Raw genomic sequence first — 25,546 nt, forward strand, 5'->3', positions numbered from 1 at the left:
TTAAAAAATGCTATCTTAATAAACTGCACTGAAAATGAACATTTTGAGATAACACGTTCTCAGAGTTATTGATATTTTTGATGCACTTGTCCAAATTTGACACACGGAAACTAGTGTGAATGTGAAATAGCCAAACAGGCATATAAAAAATAATATACAGGTTTTCTCATTAAAAAAACATAACTTTGGGTCATATTTCAAGCATGACAGATACCAGCAAAAAAACTAATAGTTACGCCACTGGATTCTACGTGAAAAATTCTACGGGAAACACTTTTATCTTTTCGATAAGTTATAAGATAACCGAGATACGAAGTAACGTCAATATTTGGATGAAAATTGGTATCTGGGAGTTTCGTGACACAAGAAATTTGATTTTGATGTCAAAATTACTCCTATTTGTAGGGGGCGCCACCTACATGTGTTTCACCTGTTTTGAAGAGTAATAACTTTTCGACCTTACCTGTATTAAACCACTGACTAAAGAAACATACATTTCCATGACTTTTTATGTAAAAATTGTCTCTTGGTCAAAATCGCTACGAGCAACCGTTCTCAAAATATTTAGAATGGAAATAGTCAATACATGTCATTATTGACAAAAAATAAGCACACGTTGAGTATAGTTATTTGACCGAAATAATAAATTTTTATTTTTTTAAATTAATCATAAGTTTTTCTGCGAAAAAATGATGATTAAACAGTTTCTTTTGAACTTTTGACACAAAAAGATTTCAAATTTATGATTTCAGTCTAATAACTATTTAGTCAACATGTGTAATTTATGTCAATGATGACAGGTATTGATAATTTCGATTCCAAATATATCGAGAACCAATACTCGTAGCGATTTTTACCAAGAGACCTTTTTTATGTTTACACTTATATCCATTTGGATATAAGTGTAAAGTATGTTATATTTTTAGACGTTATATAACTAAGTCAAAAAATGTTATTTTAAAAAATGCTATCTTAATAAACTGCACTGAAAATGAACATTTTGAGATAACACGTTCTCAGAGTTATTGATATTTTTGATGCACTTGTCCAAATTTGACACACGGAAACTATTGTGAATGTGAAATAGCCAAACAGGCATATAAAAAATAATATACAGGTTTTCTCATTAAAAAAATATAAGTTTGGGTCATATTTCAAGCATGACAGATACCAGCAAAAAAACTAATAGTTACGCCACTGTATTCTACGTGAAAAATTCTACGGGAAACACTTTTATCTTTTCGATAAGTTATAAGATAACCGAGATACGAAGGTGTTTGAAAATGCAACATTTTTAAATTTACCCTGTATTTCAGGAAATAATGGAAGGGCTAGAAGAAATATGTATCTTTAGTTTTATATAAAAAGTAGGACAGTGAGGAGGAAATCGCATCTTTGTAACTCTAGGCATAAACGAGAAACCATGTAAAACACACGAAAATGGAACACCCTGTACAAAAGATAGATTAGGATAGATGGACTAACCATTACATTAATTAGTTTTAATCCTTTGTAATCCAACATATACAAGCAATGTAAACAAACAGTTGGTTTATATACAGTTTCATTTGACTACAGACTAAACAATAATATAATCTTTTATTTTTAAATCTTTAAGTTTTAAATTTTAAATATTTGAAATAAAAATTTCTGAATTTTGTTGTTACTCTAAAAAATTCAAAAAATAAAATAAAACTTTGAACCTAAATATCTAGATTTTTTAAAAAAATGTTGAAAATCCACTATTATGGATATCAATAACAGATACAGTAAAGTTAGAACTGAAATTTATTTTCGCGAAATTTTCAAATAATTAACAGAAATAGAAATTTCCTTGTTTGTTTTATTTTCACACGAACAATGCGTGATATAAATAAAAACAAACATTGTTTAAAAGATTGGTGAAAATTAAAAGTAGATTTAATAGACTCTAATGTGAGTATAGAATTAAATGGTGGCAAGCCCATTCCCAATTCCCACTGTAAGGCGTTGACCAAAATTTCACTTTCCTTTTAATGTTATTTTGACATCGAAAGACATTTAGTACTAATTGAAAAACGTTTTTTTATAATGCACACGTTAGATAATAATTAACAAACTTTCTTACATTCACTTGTTTTATAACTAACTTTTCATACTACTTATCTGATCTGTAAATAAATATTGCATATACAGGGTGGTTCAAATTGCATTCGATAAACTTCGGCAGCTTATTCTGCTGTTAAAAATAAGTAAAAATGTTCGTGTAAATTCATGTCGTTTTGGAAATACAGGGTGTAGAAGTTTCAATTTTGTTTCGGTCTTTTCCAAATAAATATTTAATACCTACATATTTTTTATTTTCAAAACAAAAAATATGTAGGTGGCGCAACCTACAAGTAGGTCTCATACTAGTATCGGAATTGAATTTCCCATGACAAAAAACACCCAGTCACCAATTTTCATCCAAATGTCAAGATTAATTCAGAATTTATTTTGAAAAAATCGAAATAAAAATGAAACTTCTACACCCTGTATCTCCGAAACGATGCATTTTAGCACATGTATACGAACATTTTACTTATTTTCATCTGTCCCGAATACAATTCGGACCACCTTGTACACAAGATTATAACGGAGACTAATATATCATAAAAATAATATTTCCAATATTTTTCTGTTTGACCCTCGTAGGTGGCAACCCTGAAAAAAAAAAGATATATCTAGAATCTAGACAGAGGACCATCTATTGTATTTTTTTGGGACCAAATTCAGAATGTCTTGTTTTATGTTACTTCTCAGCCGTTTAATATATTTTCATTATTATTTGACTTTAAATATTTTTGCAATTTCAACTTTTCTAAATTCTTATTTTTAATAGTGATTAACAATATACAGGGTGGTCCGAACTGTATTCCGGAAACTTCGGCAGCATATTCTGCAGATAAAAGTAAGTAAAAAAGTTCGTATAAATGTATGTCCTAAAATGCTTAGTTTCGGAGATACAGGGTGTAGAAGTTTCATTTTTATTTCGATTTTTTCCAAATAATTTCTAAAGTAACGTCAATATTTGGATGAAAATTGGTGGATGGGTGTTTTTTGACATGGGAAATCTGATTTTGATGTCAATATGACTCCCATTTGTAGGTGGCGCCACCTACATGTGTTTTAAGAGTTTTGAAGAGAAATAACTTTTCGTCGGTACCTGTATAAAACTGCTGAGCAAAAAAATATACATTTACGACTTCTTTTTACATAAAAAAGGTCTCTTGGTAAAAATCGCTACGAGTAATGGTTCTCGATATATTTGAAATCGAAATTATCAATACCTGTCATCAATGACATAAATTACACATGTTGACTAAATAGTTATTAGACTGAAATCATAAATTTGAAATCTTTCTGTGTCAAAAGTTCAAAAGAAACTGTTTAATCATAATTTTTTCGCAGAAAAACTTATGATTAATTTAAAAAAATAAAAATTTATTATTTCAGTCAAATAACTATACTCAACGTGTGCTTATTTTTTGTCAATAATGACATGTATTGACTATTTCCATTCTAAATAGTTTGAGAACGGTTGCTCGTAGCGATTGTTACCAAGAGACAATTTTTACATAAAAAGTCATGGAAATGTATATTTTTTTAGTCAGTGGTTTAATACAGGTAAGGTCGAAAAGCTATTACTCTTCAAAACAGGTGAAACACATGTAGGTGGCGCCCCCTACAAATAGGAGTAATTTTGACATCAAAATCAAATTTCTTTTTTTTTTCAGAAATTATTTGGAAAAAATCGAAATAAAAATGAAACTTCTACACCCTGTATCTCCGAAACTAAGCATTTTAGAAAACACATTTATATGAACTTTTTTACTTATTTTTATCGGCAGAATATGCTGTCGAAGTTTCCAGAATACAGTTCGGACCACCCTGTATAGGTCAAAACAGAAAAACGCGCGAATAGTTATTAGAGATATGTTAGAATTTAGTAACATATTACTATAATCTATATTTAAATTTTAAAAATTAAAAACCTAGGACTGTTAACCAGAAGTATTAAAATATCTTACTACGAGTTTTCCATGTTGGGGTTTCTGTTCTATCTGCCTGTTGATGTCTCTTTTCTACTGTTTTTAATTTTAAAATTTCAGAATGTAGGTTTTAGCTTATGTATAATATACCTAAAAATATTTAGGAAAATATGAGAGTATTGTTTTTAAAATTTATTTTTATTAAGCACAGAACCTGTACATATTTGATAACAATACTTTATATACAGGGTGGTCCGAAATGTATTCCGGAAACTTCGGCAGCATATTCTGCAGATCAAAATTAGTAAAAAGGTTTGTATAAATGTAAGTCCTAAAATTCTTACTTTTGAATTAGTCAATACATATCATTATTGACAAATAAATAAACTCGTTGAGTAGATAGCTATTGGACTGAAATAATAAATTTGGGAAATTTTTATTTTTTTAAATTAATCATACATTTTTCTGCGGAAAAAAGATGATAAAACAGTTTCTGTTGAACTTTTGACTCAAAATCATTTCAAATTTATGATTGCACTCTACTAACTATTTAGTCAACATGTTTAATTTATGTCAATGATGACAGGTATTGATAATTTCGATCCAAATATCTCGAGAACCATTACTCGCAGCCATTTTTACCAAGAGACCTTTTTTATATAAAAATCATCGTAAATGTATATTTTTTTACTCATTAGTTTTAGCAGGTACGGACGAAAAGTTATTACTCTTCAAAACAGTTAAAACATACGTAGGTAGCGCCACCTACAAGTAGGAGTCATAATGACATTAAAATCCCAAATTTCTCATGTCAAAAAAACTCCCAGACACCAATTTTCATTTAAATATTGACGTTACTTCAGAAATTATTTGGAAAAAATCGAAGTAAAAATGAAACTTCTACACCCTGTATCTCTGAAACTAAGCATTTTAGGTTATACGAACTTTTTTACTTATTTTTATCTGCAGAATACGCTGCCGAAGTTTCCGGAATACAGTTTGGACCACCCTGTATGTTTTAAATGACGATCGATGACATTCCCCATATAATTCTATAAAATGACATAAAAACTATATAAAATGACATTGAAAAAAAAACGGTGTCAGCGATGGATATGAAATTAAGATCGCTGTCATTTTATATGTAAATTTATATGGGAAATGTCATCGATCGTCATTTCCCAGCCAACTGGACGCTGTTTTTTTTTCGATCATACGGTATATTTAATTTTAAAATTTAAAAACCTAGAACTGTTAACCAGAAGTACCGTATGATCGAATAAAAACGGCGTCGGCGATGGCTATGAAATGAAGATCGCTGTCATATTATATGTAAATTTATATGGGAAATGTCATCGATCATCATTTCCCAGCCAACTGGACGCCGTTTTTATTCGATCATACGGTATTACAATATCCTGCCACGGGTTTTTCCATGTTGGGGTTTCTGTCTATATGCCTGTTGATGTCTCTTTTCTACTGTTTCTTTATTTTAAAATTTCAGAATGTAGATATCAGCTTACGAATAATATATACAAGAATATTTAAGAAAATCTGGGCGTATTGTTTTTAATTAATTTTTATTAAGCACAGCACGTGCTTAACTGTTTTTATGCATCTCCAAAATATTGATACACGCGTCGACACTGAGTAATATCTACGCCCTAGATTACATTGCATCGTCATCCTAATTAATATTATTTTTATTTTGTAAAATTCTTAGATGTGTTTATTTTTTTGGTGATTTTAATAATAATAGTAAATTTTTAAATGTTAAAACTATGAACTTACTAAATTGTTGTATTCTTTTTCAGTGAGAAATGAAGCTCAAGATTCTACGGATACGTTCGACGCTGATGTACGGGTAGACTGCAACAGTGACGAAATAGTGGTCAATATTGGTACCAAATCTGGCAGATTTAATGGCATGATTTATCCAAGAGGATTATCGAAAAGTACTCACTGTCTAAGCGAATGGATCCAGCGAAAATCGCCAATAACGTACACTCTGCCTCTTCGAGGATGTAACACAATGAGCACTGAGCTGGTGAGTAAAATAATTTAAATATATTTTGAAAATTATACAGGGTATCAAAAAAGAGTGTACTTCAGTGAGCGATTCTACAGATAAAAATAAAATAACAAAGTTTTTATGAACATATGCCCTAAGATGTTTTTCGAGGAAGTTATAGTCTGTGTTACGAATCCGGGAAGATTTCGACAGACGACATTCAAAAAATGACAGAAAATACAATTTGACTGTGAATTAAAATGACAGACACAAATGTCACTGTCAGGAATCCTGTTGTTGGATATACTATACAGCCCCAGGAAAGATAAATAAAAATAAAATATGGCTGTTTATTTTTGAAAATATTGGGGGACCGTTTTTCTTGATGTTTGGCATTCTTACACACATTTTATGGCCAAAGCAAATGGCGTTAGTGTAAAAATCCGTAACAGTTCATAAAGGGTACTTCCCATTAGGGTTGACGATAGTACCGGTGATACTTTTGTATATCCTAATAGATACAGTAAATTCAACAAATGACCAAACCAAACGCTAGGATTTTTCTACGTAAACAATGTACTTTTCGTTTAGTTTGTGAGGTGGTTTGGTTTGATTGGAAACGCTGAACTGGTTTGAGTAGTAATTAGTAGGAATTGGAATGGAATGTATTAAAATACACACACAATTTACATTGTGAAATAATAGAAGATGTTTCAAGTGAGAGCAATAAGGACTGACCTAATATCAAGGATTGTAACTTTTTCAGGAAGCATTTTAGAGCATATTGTTCATAGGAACTTTTTTTTTATTTATCTGCGTAGAATCCAATTGAAGTTTGGTACTCTATTTTTTGACACACTGTATTATCTTTGGTATATTTGAAAAAGTTGTATCTGCTTGGATTTTTTTAGCACCTTGTTAATTTGTATGCAAAGTATAGCAAATAAGCATACGTTTATTATAATCTAAGGATAAAACGTCTAGTAATTTTTCTAGACCTTTAAAAATCAAAGACAATCAAAGATAAAAAATGTGTTACACTATATATTGATTATCTTCATTTTATTCTTTAATGCAATTGAATATCTAACTTAACTTAATTTTTGTCTGTATACTAATGAAAGATCAGCTGTTCTTAATTACATAATAATTTACTACACACATTAGACTAAGCTCATCAAGAACGCTAGTAATTAATTAAAATCTGTTTTTTAATTAACTCAAGCATTTACCGATAATAGACCTACACTTAATTATCATGGTATTATTTTCACCTAACGGTTTTTAATCACTGTTGAATGTACAATAATGATCTGAAACTTATACATGTACGTTTCTATATTGGATATGTTTCAGTGTTATTTATTTTCTGTTGTTTCCCACAAATTCTCAAGCAAGTCTATGTGAAACTAAACTGTAGATAAGTCCAGAAGATTATAAATAATAATTGATACTTCGTCTCATTTATGTTTAAAGGTGCAGGCTCATTAGGTACTATTTATAGACCTACAAAATTTATATTAAGCTATATATATTGCCAAGTTATGTCTATTTAGCAGTGAGTTGCATTTTACTTTATTATATGTATCTTCAATATAGAAATTAGAAAATTTACTGTTTACGATTTCAAATCAATATTCTGAGATTATCGCCATTTTTAGTTGTCTAGATTTAAAATTAGCTAGTATCGATGTTTTTGATGATTCTCCGTATTGAAATTTTTATGTTGTTGAATTATTTCTTGTAACTTGTTTAATAAAAATCAGAAGTAAGATAAACGTACATATCTAGTCAGTGGTTAAATATATTGATTTTTCATTCGCTGGTATTCTACAGGGTCTCTCGAATAAGTACCTATATATACTCCAGAGTTGTCGCAACTAACGTCGCATCCCCACGCCTAACCGCCACATGTTACGATCAAGAACATCTTCCTCTTCCAAGTTACGGTCCTCCATTGCCCTTCTGATCGCCTCATTCCAGGATCTTCTAGGCCGTCCTCTTTTTCTTTTTCCAGGAGGTGACCAGCTGTAGATACGGTGGGGCCATCTTTAGCGTTCCATGCGTAGCAAGAGTCCAAACCAAATAAGTACCTACAAGTATTATGAGGGGCTGTAGATATGGATATAAGAAATATATTTTCTATTTATCATTTTTAAAATAAATTGCAAATAATTATAAGTCCGGTTCTACAGCGTGATCCGCCTTCCGGTTCCTTGCCGCCATTGCCTTCTGTCTATCCAGTCGTCGGCTTGTAAATTGCGCAATGACATTGCCTTTGTTACCCCCTTTAACCATGTCTCTCGGGGTCTTCCTCGTTTTCGTTTGCCAGTTGGGATCCATTTCATCATATTTTTTGTTAGCCTTTCTTCTCCCATTCTGTTTACATGCCCATACCAGATTAATTGTTTTTTTTGGATTTCTTCTATAATGGTTGTATTGCACCATCATTGCAAATAATTGAGTTATTTAATTTTGATAAAGGCTTCATGCTATTCTCAGCCTCTTGTATTGGCAAGAAAGTATACTGGGTGGTGCATCGTCGTTGGAAACAGGAAATCCCATGCAAATTTTGAACTGTTCAAATATTGGCTCCCCTATTAATTTTATAGCTGTCGTAAATAGGTGTTTTAAGGTATGCTCTCTATGTCTCTATATATTTTGAGAAAAATGACAAAAAAAAATGTTTGGTAATGCCGTTTATACTTTTCCAAATTTCTATACCATTTATTAGAAAATTTACTATACCGGGTGTTGCATCGTCGAGCGGGACATAGGAAATCCCATGTAAATTTTAATGGGGTCAATTATTGGCTTCACTAATTATTTTAGAGAATAATCCTATTTAGGTTTATTGAAGAGCACTAAAACCCACATTCAAAAGAATAACTTTATATATTTTTGATTAGCCCGTTTACGAGTTATCGCCGATTTATTTTTAAATATTTCTCCTTTCTTATGGCCCTCTATTTACTTATGAGCACCAGTCAAGGTAAAAGATAACTGTCAAATGAAGTTGTCATTTCAGAAATTTATCTATTTAGTGCTTTATTATTATTATTAAAAACTCATACCTACATCGAAAATATTAGCCATGAATTACACTACCGAAGAAAAAGTATTGATGATTAAATGGTATTATCAAGGAAATAGTTATCAAAAGGTGTCGGACATGTTTGCTGCTCTGTATCCGAATAGACCGATACCTGGAAAATCTACAATCGCAAGGAATATCCAGAGATTTGAGACCAAAGGTACCCTAATAAATAACTACAGATGTGAAGCAAGGCAGGAACAAAGTGAAGATGCAAGAAATGATACCGACTTGGAAGTTTTATTTTGCGTGGAAGAGAACGACGGAAAGATCAGCACAAGGAAACTTGAGGATGAAATAGGAATATATCACACTATACAGCGTTTCGATTTTAGAAACGACATAAATACTATTCCTTCAAATATGAAAAACACCAAGAGCTAAAAGGCAGACGTTTTGTTTTGATATGATGGAAAGAGCAAACACGAATAGGGAATTTTTAAAAAACATATGTTTCACTGACGAATGCACGTTTACTAATAATGAATCCAATGTTCAAAATTATCGATATTGGAACAAAGAAAACCAACACAGGTTTGTCGAAACAAGGACGCAATATGCACAGAAAGTAAATGTTTGGGCAGGGATATTCGGACACAATATTATCGAGCCAATATTTCTTACGCGAAATTTAAATGCAGAATATTATTTGGAACTACTCGAAAATCATATTTTACCTGCTTTACATGATGCCGCTAGGGAAAATCAGGAAGTTTGGTACCAAATGGATGGCTGCCCGGCACATAGTACCCTGGCTGTTCGGGAATATTTAGACAATAGTTTTAACGGAAACGTTATTGGCCTAAATCATACAGTAAATTGGCCAGCAAGGTCTCCTGATATTTCGCCAAATGATTTCTTTCTCTGGGGTCATTTAAAAAACAGGATATACAAGGATAAAAAATACCCAAATCTAGAATGTAAGAAGAGAATTTTATGATCGCCTGGATTATTGTCTAGCAGTCGATGGAGGAATATTTGAATATCTTCTTAAATCCCAAAGTTCTAACAATTTAATAGTACCTAAATTAATAAGTTATTGAATATTGTAATAATACTATAATTAACCTTGTAATTGATTACTTTATTTTACTTTAATTCATATTAATTTGTATTTATAAATACATCTTTAAGATTTCCGATGTAGGAATGAGTCTTCAATAATAATAAAGCACTAAATACGTAAATTTCTGAAATGACAACTTCATTTGACAGTTATCTTTTACCTTGACTGGTGCTCATAAGTAAATACAGGGCCATAAGAAAGGAGAAATATTTAAAAAGAAATCGGCGATAACTCGTAAACGAGCTAATCAAAAATATCTAAAGTTATTCTTTTGAATGTGGGTTTTAGTGCTCTTCAATAAACCTAAATAGAATTCTTCTCTAAAATAATTGGGAGGCCAATAATTGACCCCATTAAAATTTACATGGGATTTCCTATGTCCCGTCCGACGATGCAACACCCGGTATAATATACTATATACAGTTTTGGTACCTATCTCAGCCTCTGCTGTCCATGTTGAGAGCATTTTCCAGAACCAGCGAATTATCGTACTGTTCACCCCTCTTGTTTCCAGAGATCGCTTGACCGCCTTGTGAGGTATTAATAATTGATAATATTGTCAAAAGCCCCTGCAATGTCCAAGAAGGGACGAATTGCTGTTTCTTTGCTATCCAGGAAATTTTTTTGCGAAAGTCTATTTTTCTCAAAATATTAATAATAAATAAGATTTTCCTCTTGTAAAGAAGATCCGAAAAGATATTGTAGAAAAATAACCTGTAATTTTAGTAAAATCGCTTCTCTCAATAAGAAAAACCTGTACTGTATGATGAGTACACGCCTATTTTTAAAACACTGACGCCTAACGGTTAGTAATTACTTACCATCGAACCGACAATAACGATCTGAAATCGGTACGCATACAAATAAGCCCCGTTTCCAACAAAAGCAACAGAAAAAACGCATGGGAAACTAAAGATTGATTAGTGGCTTATTACCGAGCGAGACTACAATAATTAAAAGACGTTTAAACGCGAAATCAGTTCACAGAATCCGTTAGAGTAGTTAATATTATGTTCCGCGCATTAATGATAATTTCTGAGGTCAAGAGGCCTCTCCCCTGTTCTGGAGATACGAGACGTCTTCTCTTGTCTGTTCCATGTTTAGCGACGTCAAGTATATAATTTATCCGGCTCAGCCGAGTGTGTAAGAGCCTTACAATGTAAAATGTGTACGATACGTTTGTTTGAAAAATCCAGGAAATAACAGGCCAGTCACGGTTTTTAGATACGAAAAATTAGTTTGTTTTCGCGTTGTACGTCGCTGGTTCGTATTCTAAGCCAGGATGTCTGAGTAATTACGGAAACCTTGAAGATGCATGGTAGTTTTGCCGAGAGACAGATATAATTAATTTTTAAATTAGATAACTTTAAAGACGTAATGATGGTGATTTGTGAGTCAGTAAATGGTCTTTTTGCATTTGCATCGGTTTTGAATTTATGTTTCCCAAGTAACATTTTTCGGAGCCTAAAGTTTTATTAAAAGGTAACGGGTATTTATAAGAGGTTTATAAGGAGCCTTAACATTTATAAGAGTGTTTAAAGTCTTATAAGAACACTATTGGTGTTAAAAGTTTTGTAACACCTCGAAAAAATATCAAAACTCTTGAAGTTTTATAATATTGCATCCAAAATGTTTTCGTTACCTTATTTATAAAACATTTGGTATTGGTTACTTACGGTTTTTTAAAAGGGTTTTATAGCGTTCTTAAAAACCTTATTATAAAACTTTTACTCTTGGGGTTTTATAGCTTACTTCGTAAAACCCTTATAAATCCTAAGGCACCTAATAAACATTTTACAGCTACTACAAAACCTAAAGAATTTTATAAAACTTATAGGCTCAGTAGCAACTCCTTTCATGTGTAGAATAGGGGGCGCTATATTTTTAAGGTTACGTTATGTTTTATGTTCCTGTTTTGCTTTTGCAAATCAAAGATGGAAGGAGAAAGAAAAAATTGGAAAAAATTAAATACAGTAGCAGTTTTTATAGAAAGTGCGTTAAAACCCGCGAAAATATTTTGGGAAGCACACCACCCACAACTACTAAAAATTACCAAAACTTAGACATTTCTCAAGAAGATATATTGCCAGATACTTCGACTGAATCGACTGCCACCGATGAAGGAAGGGGCAAAGGACCTTTGGAAGAATGTATAGATATCAGGGAAATTTGGTCAAAGACGGTGTTGATTTTCCATCTTCTGTGGTTTGGACAATTTTGAAGTGCATTGAAGGGCTTTGTTTTAATTATTTTGATTAAAAAATTGTTTTGCAAAAGCCAAAACGCCCGAAACAAAAAGTGAGGTTATAGTCAAAGGTCAAGTTTCTATAAATACCTTTTTGGTAACTTATAAAACTATAAGTATCACAAAAGCACCTAAGGTTTTATTGGAAGAGGAAAATTCCCATGACACCTAGGGAAGTGTTTTTAAAGTGTTGATGATTACTTAAAGGCCCATATAAAACTAGAGGTTTTTAAAAGGCGAAATGGCGAACATGACGTCCTTTTATAAGGCAGCCATTTTATGTTTGTGTTGTTGTACTTACACAAAAAAGAATAATATTGCATTTTAAGCAATATTACCGAAGCTTTAAGACGTATTTTTTCAAAAGCATGGGGTTAAGAAATGTTGCGCAGTTTATTTGCAAAATAAAACAAATTATGAGACGTAAATTTAATTTTTTGGTTTTTACAAAATAAATTATATTTGAATTCTAAACTAGGGCGCTTTAGTTTTAAGAAGGGTAAAATGTTAATATTACTCGATAAATTTTCCGTGCCAATAAAATTTAGTCCTTATAGAATTCTTACAGAGTATTTAAGTTGTTATGATAATTATTATAACACGCCATTTTCATCAAAGTGAAAATCCATTGCTGTCAACTTTAAACTACAAGCAGAATAATAATGACAAGGACTTGAAATAGAATATATTGCAAACAAACGTTGTAGAAAGAGATGAACTTAAAAGGGGCGTTTTTTATTTTGGTGTTTATAAACACTATAAAGGAATATAAAGGTTTTAAAGCAGTAACGAAAATGTATTCCTTGCCGCTATAAAACTTATTTATGGTTTATAAAGGTAAAGACAATCTCTTAGTTACCAATTAATGGAGAGTAAAGGTCACGTTCAAGGTTTTATAAGGTACTAAAATTTGGTCACCGTTACCTTTATAAGATTCTCCATTTAAGTGCTATAGGGGTGTCATAAGGGTAACGAAAACGTTTCGCGAACAATTGATAGGCTTTTAGGTTTTATTAAGTAGGTTATCGAAACGTAACCATTACCATTATAAAACAAAAAATGTTAGTTGGGTTATTAATACCACTAATAGCTTATTATAAAAATATCTGTACCTCTGTGGCAGATTCATCTCTTCAAAAAAATCCTATGAGTATTTTGCCACTGTAAGAAAATCTACAAAATGAAATAGTTATTTTTGGTAAACACTGCTGTGTTAATCCAACTGAGACCAATTTGTCAGAAGTGATTTACTAATAAACAAATTTGTTTAACGGACAACAAATTGCTTAAAGTTTCGGAAGCAAAAAAACACAAAAAACAAAGAAAAAAGCTATTTAAAATATATAAATACGACTATTCAAGAACACTTTAGTTTTTTCAACAGATACATCTATAAAAACCGTTGACGTTTTGTTAAAATGACATTATATCAAGTTAAACTTCAAAATTAACAATTACTACCTGATAACAATTACTTAATGAGGAAAAAACAAAAAAGCTTCAAGCTTTCTGTATGGTTATTTTTTAATTTGTTTTTAATTTTTACTTATGTTTATTTATCTAATGTTAATTAAGATCAAAGAAACGATTTCCGTACATTACTAACTTCTACATATATCTGAGCAATACCTTTATTTTTATTATTAGGCTATTAAAAAAACATAATTTCCGTTTAGAGGCTATCGCTTCTTTCATAATAATTTTTGTGTTGTTAAAACCTACCCTGTGCTTAGATTTGTTAAAATCGCCTTTTCTTAATAATCTTTATATTCTTTAACTCTAACATTTAATGGTCTACTCGTAGATTAGTTTCTTTGATTTCAATGGACATAACATAAATAAACTAAAAATTAAAAACAAATTAAAAAATAATCATACAGAAAGTTTCAAGTTTTTTGGTTTTACTGCATTAAGTAATTGTTACCAGGTAGTATTAGGTATTGTTAATTTTGAAGTTTAACTTGATATAATGTCATTTTAACAAAACGTCAACGGTTTTTATAGACGGATCCGTTGAAAAAACTAAAGTGTTCTTGAAATGAAACACAAAAACAAAACACATAAAATCGATGATAATTTTGGCAAGGTCAATCTCTAGACGCCATTTACTAAAAATCGCAGAACATGCGCTCTCATACGCTGCGGAAGCTCCAAAGAGAACGATAGTTTATAACGAAATGAAATTTTGGCAACATATGTAGGTTAACTGAAAGCATTTTATAAAAATATATAGAATTATACAGGGTGTCCCTAAAAAAAGTTACACATCAAAGTTGTGTTTTTTCTAATGGAATACCCTATATATTAATTTATTTTCGGATTCCAGGAAAAAAATAAAGGTGAATTTTATTAAAGAAGCATATACCTAAAATCTAAGGATTTTGACATATTTCATAATTTGTGAAAATGAAGAGTGAATTTTAAATTTCGATAACAGCTACCTAAATTTTAATTTACCTTGTATAGCCTGCTATTTAATTACAGTAACCATTGTATGTTAAACCAAATTGAAATTTGACCCAAAAAGTTATACATTAGTCACTTTTAAAAGCAAGTTACTCCTTTATTTTGAATGGAACACCCAGTATATTCGTTCGGTGTTCAATGGGGAATTTATAAATCTTCAAAATATTATTAAGGTTGTTTACCGTTTAGACAAAGATTTTTCTAGATATTTTAATTTTTATGATTTTGCATCAGTAGATCTTTATTATTTGAAAAAAATCTAGGGGGGTGGCTGTGTGATATACCTTTTGTTAATTTAATAAAAATTAAAGATTGTAAAGTAAAATACTCAACGGTAATAAAAAAATACACGTTTAAAACATATTTTATAATAATTCTTACAGAATTAAAACTAGATATAAACCTATAATTATATGACAAAAATTAGCTAGAGGAAATCAAATGCTCAAAATGCTTCCTTTCCTGTTAACTGCATAAAATTATTGTCTTTTCAAAAGGATCTTTTTATTTTAAAAGGCATATGTGGAGTTCTAACTCAAAAAGAAGCTACAATAATTTCTCTCGTGTTGTCGACAATAATTGGTCGAGTTTTGTAAACACTGTCACAAATTACCCAGCACTGTTTTAACATATCCCCATAAAAAACCAGACTAGATAAAATCAGGAGTATTTAAGTATTCTATTAGTTTGCGGATGCAGTGTGCATTCACCAACTAATAGAATAGAATCAATATATAATACTAATAGAATCATATGTAGGATAAGTTTGCATTTTCGGCAAATTTCTGAGATCTTTTTTGATTTAACTGACACAAAATGAAAACTAGTTGTTAAAGTTAGACTAATTAGACAGCTATGTCGAAGTAACGTCAAACGTATCACAGCCACCTAGATTTTATCAAATAATAAAGATCTACTCAGATCAAATCATGGAAATGAAAATAACTTGGAAAATCTTTGTTTGATAGGTCGGCAACCTTAATAGTATTTTGAAGAGACATGAATTCTCCATTGAATATCGGAATAATATACTGGGTGTTCTATTTAAAATAAAAAAGTAACATGCTTTTAAAGGTGACCAATATTCAATATTAATTTTGTCTCGCCCTGTATAACTTTTTGGATCAAGTTTTAATTTGATTTAAAGTACAATAGTTAATTTAACTACATACTAGGCTATACCGGGTAAATTCCAATTTAGGTAGCTTTTATTGTAATTTAAAAATTGTTCTTTATTTCTAGAAAATATTAAATATGTCAAAAACCCTTCTCTTATAAAACTCACCTTTATTTTTCTCCCAGAATCCGAAAATCAATTAATATATAGGGTGTTCCATTACAAAAACACAACTTTGATATGTAACTTTTTTTAGGGACACTCTGTAAAACTCTCTATATTTTTAAAAAGTGCTCTGAATTAACCTACATATGCTCACAAAATTTCAATAACTAACTGTCGTTCTCCCTGAAGCCTCCGCGGCGTCACCCAACTTCTTTTTATGAAGGTTGAGTTGGCAATTCAAATTTCAATTTCAATCAAATTGAAATATTATTGCTTTCTAATAGTAAAATTTTACTGAGACATTTCGTGGAGTTGCATTTCTCGAACTAACAGCAAATGTAGTCAGCACTGCGTTGCATTTGTAGAAGTAACAAACTAAAAGTCATTCTCTAACTTCTTATAGATTTTAAGTCTTTCTTGGACAACGAAACTTATGAATATACAGGCCATTTCAGTTCATTATTGTACGCTCGATGGCAATTATACACCGTTAGGCGATAGTATTTTATAAAAGTATCGTTCTAATGAGCGGAGTCTCATCATCGGTACACGTTTTTGTTAATTGAGGAAGTGATTTTAGTAAATTACGAGCTGCATGGCCCTCTTTAATAGCTCTTCGTATAATTTATGGTAATTGTCTTGTAATTAAGATTCTGTTCTATCGGTGTACTTGAAATTAAATTGGTATTTGAAAAAAATCTTGATTACAGCTATGTGAATACTGAGTGATTTTGAAAGGCAATAACGTTATTTAGATGGTATATTGATACGTGAAGAAATTTTGCTCCAAATTGCTCTAAATTGGTAAAGATTTTTGTCTTTGCTCTAAACTTTAAAGTAAGATAAGCACAAAAAACCGACACCTTAAAATTTCTATGTACTTTTAAGTTCAATAGTTGGGCAGACACGAGAGGTATCTTTAAACGATCATTCATCTGTCATTCCAATCCGGACGATCTGGTCTGCGAGGGGATAGATCTTTAATTGCTCACTAAAGTATATATCTCTCATTTTCTGAGCAGAAAGCTGCAGAACTTTTGCTCTGTGAAGGGACAAATCGGTTAGATAGTTTGCAAATCCTCTCAAATTTTGAAGGAATTGATTAGGCGGGTTAGGTATATTTTATACTGGTATAAAATCTCGTTTTAATTTTTTTTCCGATTTTCTTTTTTTTTGGTTTGTGTATGCTGGGAATTGTGAAAAAAAATTATAGAAAATGAGTAGATTTAAGCGGGTAAAAAAAATAGGCCCAAGCAAGACAAAAAATATGGACACGTCTTTACTTCGTGAACTTGGAAAAAATGAGAAATTAAGAATTATCTGCGAATGAGTAGCCCAAATTCTTGTTAAAATGTGTATACCTACAAGCTCTTGATAAGCTTGCATCTTTACGTTTTTCTTTAAGTAACTTTTATCTCTTATTTTCCATAAAGAAGGTCTTTGTCGATACATTTAAATGAATTCAATCAAAGTTTCTTTTGTCCACTTCATATTTAATAACACGTAATTAATGAAAAATATGAAAAACACGTAGGCCAAGGATCTCACCCCACAGCACATATTAACAGGCAGATATTCAAAGCGATTTATCACGTCGGTACAAATGATGAACAAACTTCCAGTGGATGACATACCAAGAATATACAACTTTGAGAAACACCTCAGTGTAGTATTGCATGAGCAATAAAAAGAATTGGAAGAGGGAAACGTTTGTTCAGCAGTTAATAGGTCATACCATAACTTGGTATATTGATGCTTCAAAAACCAATGCAGGAATAGGGATCGGAGTATTTGGCCCGAGAACTAAATACTCTGAACCAATGGGAGTTAAATGCAGCGTTAGAAGCGATCAACTCAATATCAATCAATTCGAAGTTGGTCAAAGAATGCATAGAGAAATTGAAAAATTTAGGCAAAAAACAAGTCCTCCTACTCTATGTGCCAGCTCACCAAGGGGTAGAAGGTTTTTTTTGAGGAGAGGAAAAATCATTTAAAGAATCTATTGGATGTTCATGACAGATAGTGTGGGATTTACACCCACTAAAAAACCTCATCCTTTTCTTCACTACATGTTGGAACTATCGGTAAGTATTACTTCAGCATGCAGCTCTGTCTTCTATTTAATCCTTCTGTCTTCTCTTCAGGTCTGCCTGTTTTGTTTCTAATTTTTTTTTTTGCCATATCGGATACAGAATTCCATACAACTCTTGACTTTATCATTTGTTCTATTATATTGTTCGGGTCTAATTTCAGTCCCACTTCGTATTCCAGTTTCCTTCGCTCTCCTATCCAACGGGGACACAAGAAGAAAGTATGCTCTACATCATCTTGTGTGTTTTCGCAATCGTAACAGCTTGGTGATTCTCCTATTTTAAACCTATAGTGGTATGACATGAAACAGCCATGGCCGCTTATCAGTTGTGTTAAGGAGAAATTCATGTTTCTATGCCTTCTATTAACCCAAGGTCGTATATCTGGGATCAGTCTTCTTGTCCAAGTTCCAACACTACTCGTTTCCATCCATCTTTCTTGCCAAAAATCTAGGGTGCGATGTTTTTCTAATATCTTTACTGCTCGCTTAGCTTTATATGTGCGACTCATCTCCCCTGCCTGTAGATCTATGGGTACCACGCCTGCAATCACTAGTAGACCCTCTGTAGACACCGTACCAAAAGCACAACATATTCTTATAGCCAGCTTTTTTTTTGTATTTGTTTACTTTTAGGAGTTCATACAATATTGGTGATGCGTATAACATAATTGAATGTGTTACCGCACTTAGCATTTGTCGTTTCACTGATGATCGTCCATTTAGATTCGGCATGAACCATAACGTATGTGTTGATTATGTGTTTCTTCATAAAAGCCCCTTGATCAATAAACACCCCCAGGTATTTTATTTCCGGCTTTGTAAATATTTCTGTTTCAAGGACGTTAATGGAGGTCTGACGCATTACTCTTTTATTAGATAATATCACCGCCTCTGTTTTTTCCTTAGATTAAGAATATAGGTTTTTTCTTCTTCGATTAGAATTCTTCTTCTTAGATTAGAATAAAGGCTTTTTCTGGTGCTATTTTTAGTTTTAAGTTCCTCGTACATTCTACAATTCTATGTATAGCAGTATTTGCTGTCGTTATTATAACTGCCTCTGAGTCTGCGGTTACAACAATTGCCAAATCGTCAGCATAGCCAACAAGTAATACATTCGGTGGCATTTCTAACCGAAGCAACTCGTCATAATAGATGTTCCATAACAATGGTCCGAGGACAGAGCCTTGCGATACTCCACACGATGTATCCATTGCGTTATCTTGACATATATGCAGTTCCCTCTCAGTGAAGTAGCTAGTTATCATTTCTTTTTTTAAGACCTTTTACAATGCCTTCCCACGGCGCCGAATTAAATGCATTTTTAACATCTACAGTTACAAGAAGACATTGTTTTTTATTTTGGGGTGCCAAAGCCGTTGCTCTTTTGGCTTCTTGTAACACACTCGATATAGCGTCAATTGTCGAAGGGGTAGAAGGTAATGAGAAAGCAAATTATCTAGCTAGAAAAGGAGTGAACACTCCACCAACTGGACCAGAATCATTCTGCTTTCCAAGCGGAAACCAACTAAAAGCGTAACTCAAGAACTTGAAAGACTTCTGTAACCGTAATCCGTAACCTGGAATTGGAATCCTGCAACGGTCTAAGACACTCGAAGAAGTTTCTGATGATTTGATTTAAATAAGAACAATCTTCGGATTGTCATGGGGTTTTTAACAGGACACTGTCTCCTCAATGAACACTTCAGTAGGTTAAAGCTAAGAAAAAATGGCGAATGCAGATTCTGTTGGGAAAATGGGGAAACACCAGAACACCTCATCACTGAGTGCGCCGAGACGACAACCATTCGTGCCATAAACTTTGGTATGACTGATATTGGAGATGGAAAACTACTCTCTGTAAAACCGTTCAAATGAAATTAAACTTGATTTGTTGTACTGTAATAAATTTAACTTTAAGACTAAAACATAAAAATATAAAGTACCTACTATAAACATTAAAAAAATATATAATCATTAATCGATATAAGATAATAAAAATGTCTAGGTCGAGTGTATTCATACGATTGCCTAGGGAACTCAAAGTCGAAATATTATGTATTCAATGTAACTAATGCACGAGAACTTATTATATAAAGCAAACCTATATATACCGATGTATTTCTATGCAAGGCGTTCGTTTAAAGAGGACGTTAACCTTGAATACTCGTTACTTTATTTAAAGGAAAACAACCATAACGGGCACCATTACGCCAGCTACATAATAGAGGTGTATTAGGTATTATGGCGCTAACTGTTGACTGATGTCGAAACTGATTTAATTTTTAGGCTATACTACGTTTTATAGCACGCGAAAGAGGTAAAAAAATTATATTACAGTATTAAAGTAATTAACTAAAAAACACATACCTATACGCATTGAAAATAAATGGCAATTTTATTATAGTAGATATATATTTTTTGTCTGCGAAGAGTACCATTTACACTCACAAGATTAAAAGGGATTCTTTTAGATTATCCACTAATACTTTCTTGATAGGTCCCATTCTAGTTTAATGCTTGCACCCTAATGAATAGTTCCTGCGTTGCGATATGACTACTGATTACACTAATGTTGTGCTTCAAAAAGTTTTTTTAACGCCATGGTTTTAAACATATTTTATAGTCCATGGCTTCCATGGAAATTAAAACCTTATTAAATGGCATATTAACTCTGTTTTTTTCTGGACACTTTGCCTCTTACTTTCGACTCCCATATAAGCCTCCTATTACAGATTGAGGATTGATGTTTCTTCCTTTATTACGCCGGCTATATTAACAGGATATTGTAAGCTGAATAGGCATCTAAAGCTAATAGGATTGACAGACGATGCCATGTGCAGGTCGGTCAATCTGAAGAAGAAATGACCAAACCAAACCAAACACATTTTGTGTTGGTGCGACAGCCTGGTAAATGTGGGGTTCTCGGTAATAGCCACTGGTAGGCCATTGACAGCTACATGGAGGGTTCAGTCTCTAAGTTGCTAGACTTTGTGAAAAGGATAGGACTGAAGGAGGATCAGAAGAGGGTGGACTGTAACCTAAGGATCAGAAGAGGACCACTATGGATCTGGACAGGTCGCAGTGAACCAACCCACCTCGAAGAATCTAATCTAATTAATCCACTACGCATTTTTTGAAGACTGTTTCTGTCATTAGTGTTCCGATTTAATTGAGATGTTTTTTGGAAAAGTTGACCTGTTCTGTATACATCCCAGCTGCCTTCAAAATAGTTGTAGCTGTTCTTAAAAAGCAGTCTGTTTATAGGCTGAAGTAATTACAGCGTTTATTACATTGACCTTTATATTTCAGATTACTAGATTCGTTTCATTTGAATGCATACCAAAGCGGTCTACAATGTATTTTTCATTCTGCATAACGTTCTTTACATTAAATAATGCAATTTTTGACAAAAATTAAGATAATTAAGTTTTTATAAATATGATATACCGTGTGGTGCATCGCCAACCTGGTCATAAGAAATCCCATTTTAATTTTAAAAATGATTAATAAGAAGTTTTCCCCATTTTATTTTACAGAAAATTTTACTTGAATTTTTTTGAAGAACTCAGAATTTTAAATTGTAGCAATTTGTTTATTTTGAAATTTGCCCTAAGTTCTTAACCCTCCTCCAATAAACTTGGTGTTCGGAATATTACAATCAATTAAAATTATGCATCTTCAAAATTCGCCAAGTAGTACCATGTTTTTAGACTATTTCTCCAAGTATTCTAGTACTTCTATTTCACCTTCCACTTGGTTATAGAATATTTAATTGATTTTATTTATTATTTCTCGATGATCTTTATCAATATTATTCTTCATTTAATATTTAATTTCTTTAACAATTGTTCCTGTTGGAATTCTGCTTATTGCTTTTATAGTCTTAAATAACAGTTCTGGCCTATTTGGAAAATGTACAGAAAATAAATCCTTTACAGCAGGTAGATTATTTCGCTCATAATACCACTAAACTATTTTTTCTTCAGTTGTATAATTCATATTTACAAATTATTTTTGGCACGTATAAAATCAATATAATATAAGGTAAATGTATTTTTATTTTTTTGTCAAAATAACGTTAATTTGACAAAAAATTGAAAATTTAGGATTTTTTTATCTTTCGTAACTCCAAAATAAATTCGTAGAAGCTATTGAAAATGAAGAATTTGCTTCATTTTAAGGAGTTTTTTAAAAATTAATAATTATTTCTATAAAATAAAATTGGAAAAACTTATTCAAAAATTGTAGAGAAATATAATATAATGATTTATATCTTTCTTTTAGATAATATAATGATATATATATTATCTTTCTTTAATATAATATGATATAAATCCATTAATAAAAATAATCCTATACCTATGATATTTGGACGTTATATCTGATCAAATCTGACAGTGTATAATGACACATGTAATTTACAAATATGACATTTAATAACAGACCAAGCCAAAGGAAATAGCCCCAGGGTCTGGAACTAATTGTAATCCATTTTTTACAAATTTTGCTATTTTACTTTCACCTCTCTGGACAAATCTAAAGATTGGTTAGTTTGCAATATTTTCTCATTTTGAAAAACTAAACTAAATGGCCTCAATTAATCACCATTTAATTATGAAATATTCGTAAAAGAACCATTTATGTGCACCTACCCAACGATGTTTCTTAATATTATGAAATAGTGAATGACCTCGCAAAAACCATATGCCAATAAAACCAAAAATAAAACGATAAGAATTTCTTCTTAAAACTTTTGCGGCAATCTTCATTACATAGAGGCCGCGTAGGCTTTTATAGCATCTCCAAAACAGGCATGAGTCGATATAAAATATCAACAGCATAGATATTTACGCTTATGAAACAACAAGTTATGCGCGTTTGATATATCTAAAATAATTTAAGTTACTTTCCACGGCTATACCAGTTATTTATGGTGGATTAGATTAGATGAAAAAATGCAGAAAAGTGTAACATGATTTTTTTTTGTAATCAAACGGTTTGTAGATATGTTATTAAGCGGTAATTATTTCGATAAAATTATCTTGTGGCTTTGATTTTGTTTCAAGAGTTTATTTGTTATCTATATCAGAATATATAAAATCCTTAAGTGACTGTGACTCACTGATTAATCAAGATCCTGCTCAAACCACTCAACATAAGAAGCTCAATTTTGGCATACAGGTTGATTCTACGGTGTAGAGGTTCGATAAAAAAGGATTTTTCGAAATTCCAGTTCCAAGGGGGTGAAACCACCCCTCAAATATTACAATATTTTTTATTTAAAAAACGGTCAAGTTTCCGAAGAAACGCTTAAACACGTATATTTTATTTTGTTTTTTTTACATATTTTAAAATTTTTTAAATGATTTTTGGAAAACGGATTGACTTTAGGGTGTAGAGGTTCGATAAGAAGGGATTTTTCGAAACTCGAATTCTAAGGTGGTGAAACCACCCCTGAAATATTAGAATATTTTTTATTTATAAACCGGTGAGTTTTTCGGAAAACCCCTTAAACACGTATATTTTATTTTGTTGTTTTACATATTTTAAGATTTTTAAAAAATTTATACCGGGTTTTCATAAAATATGACCATTGAGTAATCACGAGTCTGCTTAAACTGCTTGACGTTTAAAGCTGATTTTTGGTAAACGGATTTACTGTGGGGTGTAGAGGTTCGATAAGGAGGGGTTTCTCGAATTTCAAATTCCAAGAGGGTGAAAACGCCCCTCAAATATTGCAATATTTGTTATTTAAAAAACGGTTAGTCTTTCGGGAAAACGCTTGGACACGCATAATTTATTTTGTTTTTTTACATATTTTGAAATTTCTTAAAAAATCATACAGGGTGTTCCAAAAAGTTGGATAATTGATTAACCACGATTCTGCTTAAACTGCTTGACGTAAAAAGCTTATTTTTGGCAAACATCACCGTTACAAATGACTAATTCGACGCGAACGAAGTCGCGGGTACACGCTAGTCTTTAATACAATATACATATTAAATATATTATTCACATTTAGATTGTGGCTTTAAGCTATAAAATGTAAAAACGAAGTAATTATTAAATGTTCTAAAATTTACACAAGATAATTCGTGAATACCTAACTTTCTTTAGACTTCCAGTTTTCAAAATGGGGTTTCATTTGGGTTTCAAAATATAAACGCTTAATTGTATCATTAACAACTATATAGATATGTAATGTTGACATTGTATTTCTAGATTATATGGGGGCAAGTTAATCACACGACCTTATAGATCTATTTTGTCCCCCTTTCTTTTGAGTTATAACTCATCATACAGTCTCAGAACTTTGACAAAAGCCTGTATCTGAGACGGTTTGTAAGTGATTAGGTGTTCTGCTGTTTCCCCATTTGCCCCACATAATCTGAATTCGCCACTACTGTTTCTTATCTTCAATCTACTGAGTTTTTCATTGATTAGACAGTGTAACTGTTAAAAATCTCGTGACAATCCGAATATTGTTCTTACTTCAATCAAGGAAATTCCTTGATCTTTCTTCATTGTATGTCCTGAAAAATTTCTTCGAGTGTCTTCGACCGTCAAGGAATTCCTATTCTCACTCGTCTCCTCTTATTTCTCGCGCTTCTGCAGCTTAATTCTTTAAGTATTGATGAGTACCAATATATAGTCTTTGATATCGTAACTTTTTAGGCACAGACAAATTTAAAATTGACAATAAATTATTTGTTCTGCTGATTTTGAAGATTATAAGCACGCCGAAACAGAAGTTACATTTTGTTTGCATTATATTATTTTCAATAAAACATATTGTACATACTTTAATATTAAAGATCACTCAAGATATAATAGTATATTGAAATTCTTCTCTACTCGGTGTGCAATAACCTATAGTATATTTTGTGAATAATAACATTATTTTATGTGTAAAATCTAGTTCTCAAACAAGCACGCACATTTGCATCACAATACCGCAACAACTGGTATTATATTTTTCATAAAGTTTTTTTTTGCTGGCCAGTCACATAACCTACTTTGGCACAGTCGACCAGAGTGCCAACAAATACTAAAGCACTAATGTAATTTCACTTTCTTATAAGGTCAGTTTTCGTTATGTAAGAGTAACGATAATATGTTTATAATTTATGTTGTTGAGCCGTTGTCTTGTCGCAGAGTATTGATTCAGTTGTCTTGATCAAACTCAGACTGCTAAGATAAACAAGAACTTATATATACAGGCTTTTGAAAAAGTGCGTCGGACCAACAGTCCATAGGTTCTATACTACAGAACTCAGAGA

At 31.7% G+C, this 25,546-nt stretch overlaps 1 protein-coding gene across 2 annotated transcripts in view; it reads left to right on the plus strand.

Annotated features, from left to right (window-relative positions):
• LOC115890250 overlaps positions 1-25,546 on the plus strand; it is a 100,295-nt gene that overhangs the window by 33,425 nt on the left and 41,324 nt on the right. For both annotated transcript variants that reach the window (XM_030910431.1, XM_030910432.1), the window contains one exon: positions 5,825-6,057. In XM_030910431.1, coding sequence (XP_030766291.1) covers positions 5,825-6,057 — 233 coding nt within the window. The remainder of the gene's footprint in view (positions 1-5,824; positions 6,058-25,546) is intronic.

This window comes from Sitophilus oryzae, unplaced genomic scaffold (genome assembly GCF_002938485.1).
Source record: "Sitophilus oryzae breed Bouriz unplaced genomic scaffold, Soryzae_2.0 scaffold_860_pilon_pilon, whole genome shotgun sequence".
Classification (NCBI taxonomy): domain Eukaryota; kingdom Metazoa; phylum Arthropoda; class Insecta; order Coleoptera; family Curculionidae; genus Sitophilus; species Sitophilus oryzae.